Source organism: Rhincodon typus, chromosome 1, assembly GCF_021869965.1.
Source record: "Rhincodon typus isolate 14 chromosome 1, sRhiTyp1.1, whole genome shotgun sequence".
Classification (NCBI taxonomy): Eukaryota; Metazoa; Chordata; class Chondrichthyes; order Orectolobiformes; family Rhincodontidae; genus Rhincodon; species Rhincodon typus.
The window spans coordinates 94010836-94027042 of NC_063332.1; the positions used below are offsets into that span (position 1 = coordinate 94010836).

General features: G+C 40.0%; 1 protein-coding gene across 2 annotated transcripts in view; it reads left to right on the forward strand.

Annotated features, from left to right (window-relative positions):
* LOC125483698 (leucine-rich repeat and immunoglobulin-like domain-containing nogo receptor-interacting protein 4) overlaps positions 1-16207 on the forward strand; it is a 27153-nt gene that overhangs the window by 7504 nt on the left and 3442 nt on the right. For both annotated transcript variants that reach the window (XM_048600012.1, XM_048600017.1), the window contains exons 4-5: positions 9910-10063; positions 12888-13105. In XM_048600012.1, the coding sequence (XP_048455969.1) occupies positions 9910-10063; positions 12888-13105 (372 nt within the window). The remainder of the gene's footprint in view (positions 1-9909; positions 10064-12887; positions 13106-16207) is intronic.

Here is a 16207-nt window from a genome sequence, read left to right on the forward strand (position 1 = left end):
ACCACACCCGGCACTTTTCCCTGCAACCGCAGGAAGTGCTACACCTGCCCCCATACCTCCTCCCTCACCCCCATCCCAGGCCCCAAGAAGACTTTCCACATCAAGCAGATGTTCACCTGCACATCTGCCAATGTGGTATACTGCATCCGCTGTACCCAGTGTGGCCTCCTCTACATCGGGGAAACCAAGCGGAGGCTCGGGGACCGCTTTGCAGAACACCTACGCTCAGTTCGCAATAAACAACTGCACCTCCCAGTCACGAACCATTTCAACTCCCCCTCCCATTCCTCAGACGACATGTCCATCCTGGGCCTCCTGCAGTGCCACAACGATGCCACCCGAAGGTTGCAGGAACAGCAACTCATATTCCGCTTGGGAACCCTGCAGCCCAATGGTATCAATGTGGATTTCACAAGCTTCAAAATCTCCCCTCCCCCTACTGCATCCCAAAACCAGTCTAGGTTGTCCCCGCCTCCCACCTGTTCTTCCTCCCACCTATCCCTTCCTCCCACCTCAAGCCGCACCCCCATCTCCTACCTACTAACCTCATCCCTCCCCCTTGACCTTTCCGTCCTCCCTGGACTGACCTATCCCCTCCCTAACTCCCCACCTACACTCACCTTTACTGGCTCCAACCCCGCCTCTTCGACCTGTTTGTTTCCTCTCTACCTATCCTCTCCTCTATCCATCTTCTATCCGCCTCCCACTCTCTCCCTATTTATTTCAGAACCCCCTTGCCCCTCCCCCTTTGCTGATGAAGGATCGAGGCCCGAAACGTCAGCCTTTCTGCTCCTATGATGCTGCTTGGCCTGCTGTGTTCATCCAGCCCTGCACCTTGTTGTCTCTTGTTTCTGATGAAAGGTCCCTGGATTCGAAATATTAACTCTTTTTCTCTCTACACATGCTGCCTGACATGGGGATTTCTCCAGCACTGATTGTTTCAGACATCCCAGCATCTGCACTTTTTTATTCTTATAGAAAGATTTCTTTAGTGACATCAGAGAAGGATTGAAATCACAGCAATTTTGTCCCAGCAATATCCGCACAAGCACTGAAAGCCCAGTGAAGAATTACCACTGTCCCCATATTAAGATTTCTTGCTCAGGCTGCCAGAGCCACACATGTTTCTTCTGACAAATTTTTACACATTCACTCAATGCTTTCTCCTTCATCTTTAACGGAGACATTTTTTAAACTCACTACTTGCTTTAACTTCCAACGAACATGATTTCCTGAAACTCCGTTCCCAGCAGTCTGTCTTTGGCACATAGCCACTGACTGTCTGTCTATTTGATTTCTGCATTGTTTCATCTCTTCAAGTGCTCTAGGACTCCTGTTGCTAGACAACAGAAGTTTGTTTCTACTTTTTTTTAATGTACTAAACCATTTTGCTTCTCTTTGGGGGTTGAAAATTCTTATTAAAAATGCAGATCTACAGACAAGCCTCCAGATTTCCCACATTCAGCCCACAATAACAACTCTTTATTTTAAAAATAAAAATCACGAGCCCCATTCTTCATTCAAAGATGTGGTATATCAATTAAACTTAAAGTTATATATTGTTCCTAATATCTCCCTGAGGGGAATAGAGATGAAAGCACATCTTTAAAAGACACGCTCATTATTTCTGTTTTATTATTACAGATTTTACAGCAGAAGTAATAATTATTTACATCAAATACACAAAGACCTTTCATAAACATCATTCCTCACAAGTCCATTTTGAACACAACATTCATTTTACTTCAGGTTTGGTCTTGATAAAGCACCAGCTGTGGTATTGTCTCTTTCTGCTACATCAATAATTTTCAAATTGTACAGTTGTAGTATTAAACGTCAAGAAACAGTCTCCAATTCTTGTTATGATACTTAGCTCAAAGTCAGAGGACTTTGCTCCATATAAATGATAGTCTCGCACTTCTTTGACAGTAAATTTTAAAATGACATAGATCCAACACCAAATTCAAGGTCTCCTTTTCTACAGTTGAGTATTTCTGCTGGCAAGCATTCAGCTTTTTGAGTAACTGAGTAGTCATTCAATGATATCTCATTTTTTATTATTTAAAATGCATGCCAACACATACATTGCTGATTTCACCTGCCAGTTTAAATGAATGAGCATAGTTCAATGCTGTTAAAATTGATGCAGTAGTCATACAGTTTAAAGATATCAAAGGCACTCTGACACTCTCTGTCCATTAAAAGTTCTTGCTTTTCTTTAACAGCCTTGTCAGGGGAGCCAGTACAGTGCTGAAAATTGCAGCAATGTAGAATTCACTCATGCCTATGTAGCACAAAACCTTTTGCTCTGTCTTAAGTACTGACCACTCAATATAGCCATTATTTTTCCTTCTCTGGCTGCTATGTGGCCTTGTCCCACTGTGGTCCGAATAAGTTACTTTTCCTTTTGGTAAATTCGCTTTTTGCTTAGTTTATAATGAACATGGTTCTTTGTGGCCAATCAAACAGTCTGTTCAAGTGTTATAAAGATTTTTCCCAGGTTTGGTTTAACCCAACAATACCATCAATGTGTACAAGGCCATATGAGGTAGAAGCAGAAGTAGCCATTCACTCCATCGAGTCTGCTCCACAAGTTGCAATCACCTTGTTGATTATTCTTGAAAATGCACCAACAACAGTTCAATTCTGAACATTGCTAAAATGCCAGATGGATTTTATCAATACCATATGGTCCAGTCTAATTACTGGAGGATGGACTTTAGTTTTCAATTTCTGATTCATTCTCAAGTAGATATTTCTACTTCATTTCCTACTCATTTCACTGCTGTAAATGCACTCTTCTGACTCTGATTTCTGTCACAGTTTCACTTGAACATATTAACATGACACGGTTGTTGATTTTTCCTCCTGTCTGAATACTCACTACATTATTTATATCATTGAGTTTCTTTTTGATGATAAAGTCCAGTGAATCTTCCTTTCTGTGGATCCCCAGAGACAAGTAAAAATAACATCACCTTGTCTCCAGAGACAAAATTTTGAGCTTTGATTTTTTATTTTTATCTGTTCCAGCTGCTTGTTTGTTGAACAATTTTCAAATGCTTTTTTTGTAGTCTCGCATAAGTTGGGTCATTTTCCTGGTAACTTGACATATATTTTGGGAATGTAGTCTCTGAGCTTTGATTTATATTTTTTTCTTTAATTTAATGGGGGCCTCATCTCATGTTCATATATCAGGTCAAAAGGACTGAATCCTGTGAACTCATTGGGGACATCCCTAATGGCAACCCATAACAACAAATCATTAAGACATAGCTGATAATAGGCTCTAATCACAAGCTATAATGTGTGTTTGCATCTCTCAAAGGCCATGTAGCCACTGCTGAATGGCATCAACATTCACCTGGTTCACCAATACCCTTTAGGGAAGGAAATATGCCATCCACACCCTGTCTTACCTACATATGTTCCCAGACCCACAACAACATGGTTCACTTTAACAGCCCTTTGGGCACTTGGGGATTGTCGATGAATGCTGGCCTGGCCAGCTTAACCCACATCCCAATAACAAGTAAATAAATCTTTATTGGTATGTCTCTGAAGAATACCTTTGTTCCATAAACAAAATCACTAAACCTTTCCAAAGTTGTTTTATTTATCTTATTGAGAGTAAAGGGAATCTTTCCCTGTTTGACTTAACATATCTAGAACCTCCAGCAGTCTGACTCTTTCTTTGCAATACTTGAGGAATAGTTCTGTTGATGATCCTGAGCTATCACACTATTCCTAGTAGTTGTGAAGAAACACACTTCACCCATTTCACTGTTACAGTTTTAGTAGCCATTTCTTTCCTCGTACAACTACAAGGATTCTTTAGGTGTTCTTAGAACTACAATAGGTCTCCTAATTTCTAGCAATTGGTTTTGGTATGCCTGCCATATTACAGTGTAAGCATATAATTTTCTTTACATTCCTTTTAGATTCTAGACTTACTTCCTTTTTTATTATATTATTATTCTGCTTGTTCCCTAAAATTAGTACCTTTTCCACCCCCAGATTTTCTATTGCCCCAACTTTCATATTGATTCCCATATGTCCATCTCCTTACATGTAACTATGTGACATATAAAAATTAGGAGCAGGAGTAGGCTTTTCAGCCCTTCAAGTCTGCTCGTCCATTCAATATGATCATTGTTAATCGTCCAACTCATTACCCTGTTCCCACTTCTTCCCATATCCTATGGTCGCTTTAGTTCTAAGAGCTATACCCAACTCCTCCTAGAAAGAATTCAATGTTTTGGCCTCAACCACTTTGTGGCAGATATGGTGTGTTGGCTTTCATTGGCAGGGGAATTGGGCTTAAGAGCCGCGAGGTTATGCTGCAGCTCCTATAAAACCCTGGTTAGACCACACTTGGAATACTGTGTTCAGTTCTGGTCACCTCATTATAGGAAGGATGTGGAAGCTTTAGAGAGGGTGCAGAGGAGATTTACCAGGATGCTGCCTGGACTGGAGGGCAGGTCTTATGAGGAAAGCTTGAGGGAGCTAGGGCTTTTTTCATTGGAGCGAAGAATGAGGAGAGGTGACTTGATAGTGGGGTACAAGATGATAGGCACAGAGTGGATAGTCAGAGACTTTTTCCCAGGGCAGAAATGACTATTACGAGGGGGCATAATTTTAAGGTGATTGGAGGAAGGTGTAGAGGAGGTGTCAGAGGTAGGTTCTTTACACAGAGTGGTGGGCATGTGGAATGCGCTGCCAGCAGTGTTAGTGGAGTCAGATACTTTAGAGACGTCTAAGTGACTCTTGGATAGGCACATGGAGGATAGTAAAATGTAAGGTATGCAGGGTAGATTGATCTTAGTAGGATAATAGGTCGGCACACCATCGTGGGCCGAAGGGCCTGTAATGTGCTGTACTGTTCTATGTTCTATAATTCCACAGGCTCGCCACTGTCTGGGTAACAAAGTATCTCCTCACCTCAATCATAAATGATCTACCCTGTATCCATAATCTGTAACCGCTAGTTCTGGACTCCCTAGTAATCTGAATATCCTTCCTAAATTTATCCCATCTGGTCGTGTTAGAATTTTGTGTTTCAATGAGATCCCCTCTCATTCTTCTAAACTACAGTGAATATAGTCTGACTCAATCTAGTCTGTCATCTTAAGTCATAGAGTTGTACAGCACAGAAACAGACCCTTCGGTCCAACTCGTCCATGCTGACCAGACATCCAATACTGATCTAGTCCCACTTGCTAGCATTTGGGGCCATATCCCTTCCGACCCTTCCTGCCATCCTGGGAATCAGTCTGATCAATCTTTGTTTAATTCCCTCCATAAACAGGACATCCTTCCTCAGATAAAGAGACCAAAACAACACACACTATTCCAGGTTTAGTCTTACCAAGGCCCTGTATAATTGCGGCAAGACATCCCTGCTCCTGTACTCCCATCCTCTTACTATGAAGGCTAACATACCATCTGTCACCTTCACCATCTGCTGCACTTGAATGTTTACTTTCAGTGACTGGTGAACAAGGACACCCAGGTCTCATTGCACCTCCTCTTTCCCAATCTATCACCATTCAGATAATAGTTTTGGCTACCAAAGTGGATAACCACACATTTATCCACAATATACTTCATTTGTAATATATTCATCTACTCACTTGTCCAAATCACACTGGAGCATCTCTGCATCCTTCCCATTCAGCTTTGTGTCACGTGCACACTTGGAGATATTACATTTATCTAAATCATTAATATATATCAAATGTAGCCACCAGAACTGCCAAATCTAGGATCTTTGATACTTGATGCTCATCTAATAAAGTCTTTAGTGTTAGCAGATTATTATTTTGCAATTCATCAATCATGATTACCCCATGTTCTCAAAATGTGTCCCTAACTTCAGTGATTGAAACCACAGATTTCTGCATTTATTTCTGTCTTGCAAATTCCAGAAATGTCTGATTAGGTTTATTTCTCATAGCTGTAAGATTTAGGTCACAATTGGTCTCCAGTCCCAATAGTTATTTGTTTAAGGTAACAGTAGACAAACTGCTGTGGTAACTCAGGAAACTTTACTTAAGTTATAAAATAATGCTTATTAAAGCAGTACCTTTACAGACTTGCTACTATGCTTGCTTCCCAATTTTGCTTCGAGTGCATCATTGACATTTGGTTGCTGTCCAGTGCCTTTGGGTTTTCTACTTCCAATGAGACATCAGACTGTATGAACTTCAATTTCAAACGTAGGATGTATCTGGTTACTAGAGCTCATTGCTTATTATCTCTTCCCAAGCCACAACCCTCACCACGATTATTACATTCTAATTGGTCTGGGTGAGGTGTTTGTTGAGGCTGATGGGCATTAATTGATGTCACCTCCCACTATTATTTAAAATTGATGAGATATTGTGTAAACTGTCAGTACTTCAAGTTGAAAAGGCACTAGGACAGGATGGCATCCGAGAATATTTGAAGGAAGTCAGAGTGCAAATTGTGGAAATGTGGTGGGAATACTTCCAGAAGCAACTATTCAGGATAGAGTTAATAGTCACATTGAAAAATGTGAATTGATATGGAAGAGTCAGCATGGATATTTTTTGAAAGGGAAAATTGTATCTAAATAACTTCCTGAAGCTTTTTGAAGTGGTACAGAGATGCTTAATGAGGGGAATGCCGTTGATCTGGTGTAAATGGACTTCCATAAGGCATTCAATACCATGCCACATAAGAGATTTGTGAGAACAGTCATAGGTAGTGACATAAAAGAGACAGTAGCAATGTGGATATAAAATTTGACTGAGGGATGCAAACAGAAAGTAATGGTTAATGTGTATTTTTCAGACTGGGTGAATGTTTGTCGAGTTCTGCAGGGATTGGAATTGGGATCGTTGCTAGATCCTGTGTGTTTGGAAAAATTTCAAAGTTTTCAGACGACAGAAACCTTGGCAGAACAGTAAATTACGAGTCAAGTGTTGAAATTTAAAAGGATAGTGATATTTTGGTAGATTGGGCGAATGGGTGGTAGATAAAGCTCAATATAGAGAAGTTCTGAAGAAAGGTCACTGGACCCGAAACGTTGGCTCTACTTTACATCCACAGATTCGGCCAGACCTGCTGCGTTTTCCAGCATTTCTGTTTTTGTTTCTGATTTCCAGCATCTGCAGTTCTTTGTTTCATTTTTGTTAGTGAGGTTAGTTGGGCGTCAGTTTAATAGTTATTCAGGAGTTAGACAATGTATTCAAAAGTAAAACTTATCCCGAGCAACAATTTAATTAACTGCAGTGAAACCCTCCGAATTTTGTGACTTAAATGGAGAACTTTGGAAGTTTCAAAGTTGTTCAGGGGAATCTTCAATTTCCTGGGCAATTCCTTTCGAGTCTGTTACAATGGAGATTCCACAGGGTTCCCACATGAAGGTCCCATCTACACTTCAGAAACAAGTGTATCCAACTATCAGAAAATTTGTGCCCATGTCTCCTGCTTCTTAACACAAAAAATACAACGTATAAATTTGATGGTTTTAATTGTTGCTATCAAATTGGGTGGGGCGAGGGAAGACAGCAAAGGGGCAGAGGAGCTTTGATGGGTAGAGAAGAGTTTTGGACTCCTCACTTATGCAATCGTGGATTGTACTAACGTTACTCTTGTAATGAAACTTCAATTGGATAAGTTGATACTGATTTCATAAAGGTTTACATTTGTGTTATCACATCTCATCTATGAAATACTTGAAGTGCAGTACTAAATAAAAACCGAAAGAACGGCAGATGCTGGAGATCTGAAACAAAAACAGAAATAGCTGGAAAAGCTCAACAGGTCTGACAGCATCTGTGGAGAGAAATCTGAATTAACATTTCAGGTCCAATGACCCTTCCTCAGAACTTGAAGTGCAGTGACTGTTATAGAGAGAGACATGCAACTGTTTACACCACTTCACCAGACTGTGGACAGTGTGATTATGATGCTGGCTTCTTGTGTATAGATGTCTGTCATTTTTTTTAAGATTATTAGTTGCTAAATGATGTCTGTTATTTTATGTCAATTTTAAAACCTGTGATTTTTGAAATTAATGGTTTCCTTGTATGTTGTGCCTTCAAGTTTAATGAAGCAGTAATGATCACTTGGTATATTGTTAAATTCTTCCAGTTATGCTACTTGCTGTCCAATTACCCCAAAAATCTCTCTTGTAAAAAAGGTAATGTTACTATGAGACTGTATCATCTAATAAAGATGATAGTGAGAATAAAAGGGAAAACCTGAAAGCTCTGAATTCCCTCATAATTGTCAACACAGCTACAACTCCTGAAAACTTGGCCCTCATGAAAATATCAAGGGGCATCTTGTGGTGCAGTGGTAGTGTCCCTACCCCTGGACCAGAAGGCCTGGATTGACATCCCACTTGATCCGGAGGTGTATAATAACATCTCTGAACAGGTTGATTAGAAAAGTGGGTTAAGTTTTTTTTTTTAAAAAAGTTGAACATCTCAAAAGGAGCCCATGGGGAAATAAATGGAAAGTAAGAAGGAATTCAACTTGAGATGCATACCTAAACCTGATTTGATTTAATTTACCAAGTTAAATCTCAGTCAGGGATGACATTCTTTGGGGAAGCAAGTGAATATTTGTACTGGACACAAAACTTTAAAGCTTTCTTCTCGTTAAATTAAAAGGGTTTTTCCTGATTTTTAATCCAGCCCTCTCGTCTGCTGGGATTATTTAACCATGTTTTATCCAACCTCCTTCCCCACCACCATCACCCCCCAACATCCCAGCAATAATTCAAAATTGCAAACAAGCAATTTTCCTACAAAATTGCTGGTCAACAAATGTCTCAATCTGTTGACTTGGACCCAATTTGACTCTGTGTTGGGTCTGAGCTAGTTCATTTGGAGAGAAGGAACTCAAAAATGTTTAAGGCACAACTTATCAGAACAGAATGAGGTTCAGGCATAAAAACAGCAATAGCTTCACAACACAGAAAAGAAAATTGCTGCTCCAATGACAGGTAGGTCAGAGTACATTACTCACACATGATTAATATCCAGCAGTCAAAGGTGAAGGTACCACTTTTGATGGTAGCGTTGTTTCCAGTGGAGGTCTGCCAAGTGAACCCACAGGGAGTTACTCTATTATCATCAATGTAACAAATGCTCTGAGAATTTGGAAATGGTAGCCTAAATGAAGCATTTCTGTTATGCAGGTCATAATGACTGCAAACATCCTACTGATAAAAGCCTAGTTTGTACCGGTTCAGTTTTCCAAGGTCTCTGAAACTTGCATTTGTAATCAGCACAACAGGCAAGAAAGCACTGTATAAATCTGACAAACCAGATGTGCTAAAGTCAAGCAATTTTAAAAATCAAGAGTCAAGAAGGTCAGAAATGACACAACATCAGGTTGTAGTCCAACAGGTTTATTTGAAATCACAAGCACTCGGAGCCTTACTCCTTCAGGTGTTAGTGAGACAGGTGACATCAGACACAGAATTTATAAGTAAAAGATCAAAGGGTCACACCATTGATGAGGATGTGCACCAATAAAACCTTTAGTTCTCACAGGACAATGACTTGAAAGGAATTCAGGGATTTACATATACATATTAATCAATTAAAACCTTCTAATTAATTAAAGATTTAACAGCATCTTAGGTTTGTTTAGTACATCCTCATCAAATAAATCTGTTGGACTATAACCTGGTGTCGTGTCATTTTGGACCTTGTCCACCACAGTCCAACACCAGTACCTCCACGTCAAAAGTCAAGAAGCAAACACAAATACATTTACAGTCAAGTATGCAGGAAGGCAATGAGACCAACCCTGTGGAATTTTCTCTGGAGCAAGTAAATGTTTGGGGCTGAATAGTATTGATGAGAATATCTCTGAGCATACAGAGCATGAAAAATATACTGACTGGCGTTAAATTATTTCCTTCAGGTGCTGATTCTCAGAGGCCTCAACCTCACATTTGTACCAGTTATTAATCAAATGCAATTGCTTCAGGAACTGGACTTATCCAATAATAAAATTGATCGGATATTAACGCAGTACTTTTATAAACTGACCAAACTACAGACGCTGCGATTGTCAGGTAACAATGTACACTATCTAGTGTTTCAATTAAATGATAAATGTTCATCACTTCTAAAAATTTTCAGGAGTTGTTTCAGTACTTCTAATTCAGCTGTAATGCATTGAAATTATTTGAGTGCAAATTTTTCCAAAGGAAAATAACTATCTCATTACACCCTGTGTTTAGATCGGTAAGTATACAGGGATATTAATAACACAAAACAGTGTGGGCATACCTAATTGAAACATTAGGTTCAGATTTTGATAAGAATAAAGAGCTGAAAATGAAAATATCATCAAGCATTTTAAGACTGTCATTCTTCCACAGTTGATATTTCCCCTCAGTAGTCACTGGGTCATTGACTGCATCAGATCTCAATTTTATTAACCCTTTTTTCTCACCTTTTATCCCACCAGCCATTCTATTATCCTTAATGCATCATCTGCAATAGAATCCCACCACATCTTCCCCCTCAGCTCTCTGTACTCAGGGTACTGCTCTCTCTCATAAACATTCTTTAGTCTTCCACTATCTCTACTTCAAGTTGCTCTTTCCCTTCTTATTATCAACACCTGCAATAAGAATAACACATCCATTTACCTCTTGCCACAGTACTGTCCACTGAGACAGCAATTTGCACTTAATAATTGAACTGTTCCCACCAGATAGGAAGTGGATGTCAGCAACTGACCACCTGATTCACTCCCTACCTAATTTCCCATCTTATTGATTCCTCTTCCAACTCTTTCTGTTCCCTCTTTGTTCTTTATACCAGTGGGTTTGAGAATAGTTGGATAGTAGAAGGTCAGTGATTAAAAGTATAAATCCATGGGCTGGATGCAGAATTGCTCATCTGGGAATAGTGCAGTGGATGTTTTTGAATTTGTTCACAAGATATAAATGTTGCTCGTTTTACCAGCATTTATTTCCCCTCCTTCATTCCCCTTCAGAAATTGATGGTGTCTGTGTGGGTTTCTGCCTAGGTTCTCCGGTTTCCTCCCACAGTCCAAAGATTTGCAGGCTAGGTGGATTGACCATGCTAAATTGCTCATAGTGTTCAGGGATGTGTAGATTAGGTGGATTACAGGGGGATGAGTCTGGGTGGGTTGCTCTGAAGTTTGATGTGGACTTGTTGAGCCGAAGGACCTGTTTCCATGCTATAGGGATTCTATGAATCTGTAATCTATGAATCACCTTCCTGAACTGCTGTCATCCACGTTTAATAGGTATATCCACAGTGCTCTTTGGAAGGGAGTTCCAGCAATTTGACTCAGTGATATATTTCCAAGTCAGAATAGTGTGTACGGCTCGGAAGGGAACTTGCTAGTGGTGGTGTTGCCATGCATCTGCTGCCCTTCTCGGCCATAAAGGTCATGAGTTTGGAAGGTGCTTGTTCTCAGGGTGTATAGTCTGAAAGATTAATACTGAGGGGTGCCTGAAGCACCACTCATTATGGTATTGTCCCATGGATTTGCTGCAGAACACTTCAGGATCTTAAAGAAGACATAACATCCAGACCATACAAGATCTAGTCACCACATGGTGAAGTGTAGACTCTGTTTGACTGCACCTGCAACAATATTGTCAAAGAGCCTTGGAAAGTTGCTGCAGTGCATCTTGTTGATCAGCAGTAGTGCCCAACCTTCTCAGTATCAAGGCATAGAGGGTACATAACCGAGCAAAACACAGCGCCTCACATTTATCTAAATTAAACCCCATCTGCCACTCCTCGGTCCATTGGCACATTTGATCAAGATCCTGTTATACTCTGAGGTACCCTTCGCTGTCTACTACACCTCCAATTTTGGTGTCCTCTGCAAACTTGGTAAACATACCTCCTATGTTCACATCCAAATCAGTTATATAAATGACAAAAAGCAGAAAATGTCTTCCTTTAAATTTTATAATCTTAATTACCTGCCATCTTTTAAGTAGGCATTCGGTAATTTAATTCAGTATCTTCAAATATATAAATCACTTTGTTTTGCTCCCTTATTAAAATGCTTGTTTATATTTTAGTTTTCAATTCTGAAAAATTCTGCTCAAATTAGTAACTCTTCCTCTTCATAGGTGCTGACCTGTTAAAAGACTAAGTATGTTTTTCTAGCATGCCATTATTTTCTTTGTAATGTTTAACAGATCTGATCATTTTCTATTCACGTTTTCATAAGGGAATGTATTCTCTGGTGCATTTACTTTCATGCTTTGGGCTTTCATCAAGCAGATTTGATGTAAAATGGAGTGTGATAACTCTCCTGTGAAGTGCCGTGGGCTGGTTTGCTCCGTTAAAAGCTCTATGAATATGAGCTATTGTTGTGTAACACAGAATTATAGGTGAGAACAAATCTTGAATGAGCTGTCATTTGTTCCTCTCTATTTCCTTTATTCAAACAGGTTTAAAAAAAATTCACACATTCTGACGTCAGGTCAGTAGGCAACACTAAGATGTAGGGGCCCGATTATTGAGTCAGTATCCAACACAGCAATCACCACTACAATGAGAAACATGTGGAAAATGTCATCCTGTCTGCCTGATGAATCTTAGTATTCATTGATTGATGAGACTTTTCAGAAAATATTTACTGTGTGTTAGTTTATTAACCAATGGTTTATGAAAACTATTTACTTACTTAGTCTAATCAATCTATGATTAACCTTTATGATCAAGGTATGATAAATATGGTAATATTTGGAATTAACTACTTTGTTTAAAAAAATCTGCCAACTGTCCCTAACCCAGTTTGACACTTGAATCCTTATGTGTGTGTTTTCCATTTATGTAACAAAAAATGAATCTTCTTTTAACTTTTACTCACTACAAATCTGTGAATTGTTTTTGCAGGTTCAGGAATTACATTTATAAGCAAATCAGCCTTCAACTCTCAAAACAATATGAGATTATTGGATTTGTCCAGGAATAAACTAGTCGCCTTTTCTAGAGAGATACTAAACCCCATCATTCGATCAGTAGGTGGTGCTGTGGACATCAAACTGACTCAAAACCAATTTCACTGTGATGCGAGGATGTGCTCCATGAAGAAGTGGTTGGATTCTGTAAAGGTACAATTTTGCTGCCTAGCTGCAGAATTAATAGAACATTTACATTTAATTTAAAGGAACTGTTGAAAATTAAGTTATCTTTTTCAAAAAGAAAATACTATGAGCTAACTTGAAAGTTTGCATATTAAAACGTTCCACCAGGGCCACTCAACTCCTGATCTCAAACAGTCTTGATCCAATTGGGAACCTAAGAGCTGAATTCCAGAGGTGACCTAGCAAAATTGACATCATTGGGATTCAGATGGGAAAACTCTCCACTAGATGGAATCATACCTGACATTAAGGAAGATGGTTGTGGTTGCTAGAGGTCAGTCATCTAAGCTCCAGGATATTGTTGTCAAGAATTCCTCAGGGTAGAGTCCTACACCAACCATTTTTAGCTGCTTCATAAATGACCTTCCCTTATGATTGCACAATGTTCAGCACTAATTGTGACTTCTCAGACACTGAAGTAATCATTGCCCATATGTTGCAAGACTTGGCTAATATTCAGGCTTCAGCTCACAATTGGCAAGTAACATTTGAACTGCACGAGTGCCAGTTAATGACTATCTTTAAACAATGGAATCTAACCATTTCCCCTTCACATTCAACGACATTGACGAATAATCACTATCAACACCCTCTTGGTTACAATTGACTAGAACCTGAACTGGGCTAGCCATATAACTCCCGTGGCTTCAAGAGTACATCAGAGGCTAAGAATTCAGCAGTGATTAACTCACTCGCTGACTCCCCAGTGCCTGTCCGCCATGTAAAAGTGTGATGGGTTAGTCTCCACCTCCCTGAACGAGTGCAGTTCCAGTAACACTCAAAGTTTATCATTCATCATGACAAAGCAACCCACTTGATGGGGACCCCTTCCACCAATTTAAACATCTGTTCCCTTCACCACCGATACACAGTGGTAACAGTGTATACCTCCTATAAGATGCACTGCAATAACTCACCAAAGCCTCTCAGACAGCACCTACCAAACCTGTGATTTCCAAATGCACAATCTCTGCTACTTAATAGGGCAAGGACAGCAGATACATGCTAACACCACCATCCACAAGTTCCCCTTCAAGCCACACAACAACCTAATTTGGAGCTGTTTTGCTGCTCCTTCACAGTTGCTGGATCAAAATCTTGGAACTCGCTAACAATACTGTGGGTGTAACTTAGTGCAGGTGGTCTAGTGATTCAAGGCAGCCAATCACCTCCTGGACAGCAGTTTGGTAAGGCAGTGATGTTTCCCAGCCCTGAGGTGCCCATACCCCATGAAAGAAACAAAAAGTCCAATGTTTGTTAATTCTTCCTTATCCGCATGCTCTTGCACTTACCTCTAACAATCACCAGAACAGATCTATCGTCCCACACTTGACCTCACTGCAATGAATTAATTCATTCTCAAATATAATAATGCTGCCTGATGTTTCTTCTCCTGGAACTGTGATTCCCAACCATGTTCCTTTTGAAACTCCAAATCCTACATCAAACCTTTACTGAAAATAAAATGCAAACACTCAACCTGCTATAACACACTTTAAAAAGCTACTTTTTCCTGCCGTACATACTTTGTACTACATCTGAGAGCCTCGCTTTCAAGTAATCTATCAGATTCTACATGATGATCCTAAATTCATTGCTGATATTCACTCCTACAATTAGCAAGATTATTATCCTGGAGCTTTATGGTATTATTTATTGTCAGCCATCTCATAAATCTAATGTCTGAAGTGACATGCAGATGGTAATGTCTAGTACAAATAGAGTCATACAGCATGGAAACAGACCTTTTAGTCCAACTCATCCATGCTGACCAAGTTTCCCAAACTAAACTAGTTCCATAACCCTCTAAAGCTTTCCTATTCATGTAACTGTTCAAATGTCTTTTAAATGTAACTGTACCTGTATCTACCACTTCCTCTGGCAGTTCATTCCGCATATAGACCACCCTCTCTGTGAAAAACTTGCCACTGAGGTCCCTTTTAAACTTTTCTCCTCTCACCTTAAAAATATGCCCTCTAGTTTTGAAATCCCCTACCCCAAAGAAAATACTTTTGCTATTCACCTTATCCATGCCCCTCATGATTTTATAATCCTCAATAGGGTCACCCCTCAACTTTCTGCACTCCAATGAAAAAGATCCCATCCTCTTGTTATAATTCAAATCCTCCAGTCCCAGTAACATCCTGGTAAATCTTTTCTGTCCCCTCTCCAATTTAATAATATCCTTCCTGTAGCAGGGTGACCAGCACTGTACACAGTACTCCAAAAGTGGCCTCACTAACATCCTGTAGAACCTCAAGATGACAAGCCAACTCCTATACTCAATGATTGAGCAATGAAGGCAAGTGTGCCAAACACCACCTTAACCATCCTGTCTACCTATGATTCAGCTTTCAAAGAACTATGTATCTGTGCCCCTAGGTCTCTCTGTTCGATAACATTCCCCAGGACCCTACCATTAACTGTATAAGTTTGTCTCATCAAAATGCAACACCTCGCATTTCTCCAAATCTGCCACTCCTCAGCTCACTGGCCCCAACTGATCAAGATCCCTTCGCAATCTTAGATAACCATCTTAGCTGTCAACTATATCATCAATTTTGGTTCAGAGATAGTAGGAACTGCAGATGCTGGAGAATCAGAAGAAGGATCTAGGCCTGAAACGTCAGCCTTCCTGCTCCTCTGATGCTGCTTGGCCTGCTGTGTTCATCCAGCTCTACACCTTTGTTATCTCATCAATTTTGGTGTCAGTTCTGTCCTCCCTCATCAAATTAATACAGTAAATGGAAAAGCCCTGGGGAAAATTGATGCACAGAGAGATCTGGGTGTTCAGGTCCATTGTACCCTGAAGGTGGCAACGCAGGTTGATAGTGGTCAAGAAGGCATACGGCATGCTTTCATTCATCAGATGGGGTATTGAGTACAAGAGTTGGCAGGTCATGTTACAGTTGTATAGGACTTTGGTTCAACCGCATTTGGAATACTGCATACAGTTCTGGTCGCCACATTACCAAAAAGATGTGGATGCTTTGGAGAGGGTGCAGAGGAGGTTCACCAGGATGTTGCCTGGTATGGAGGGTGCTAGCTATGAAGAGAGGTTGAGTAGAT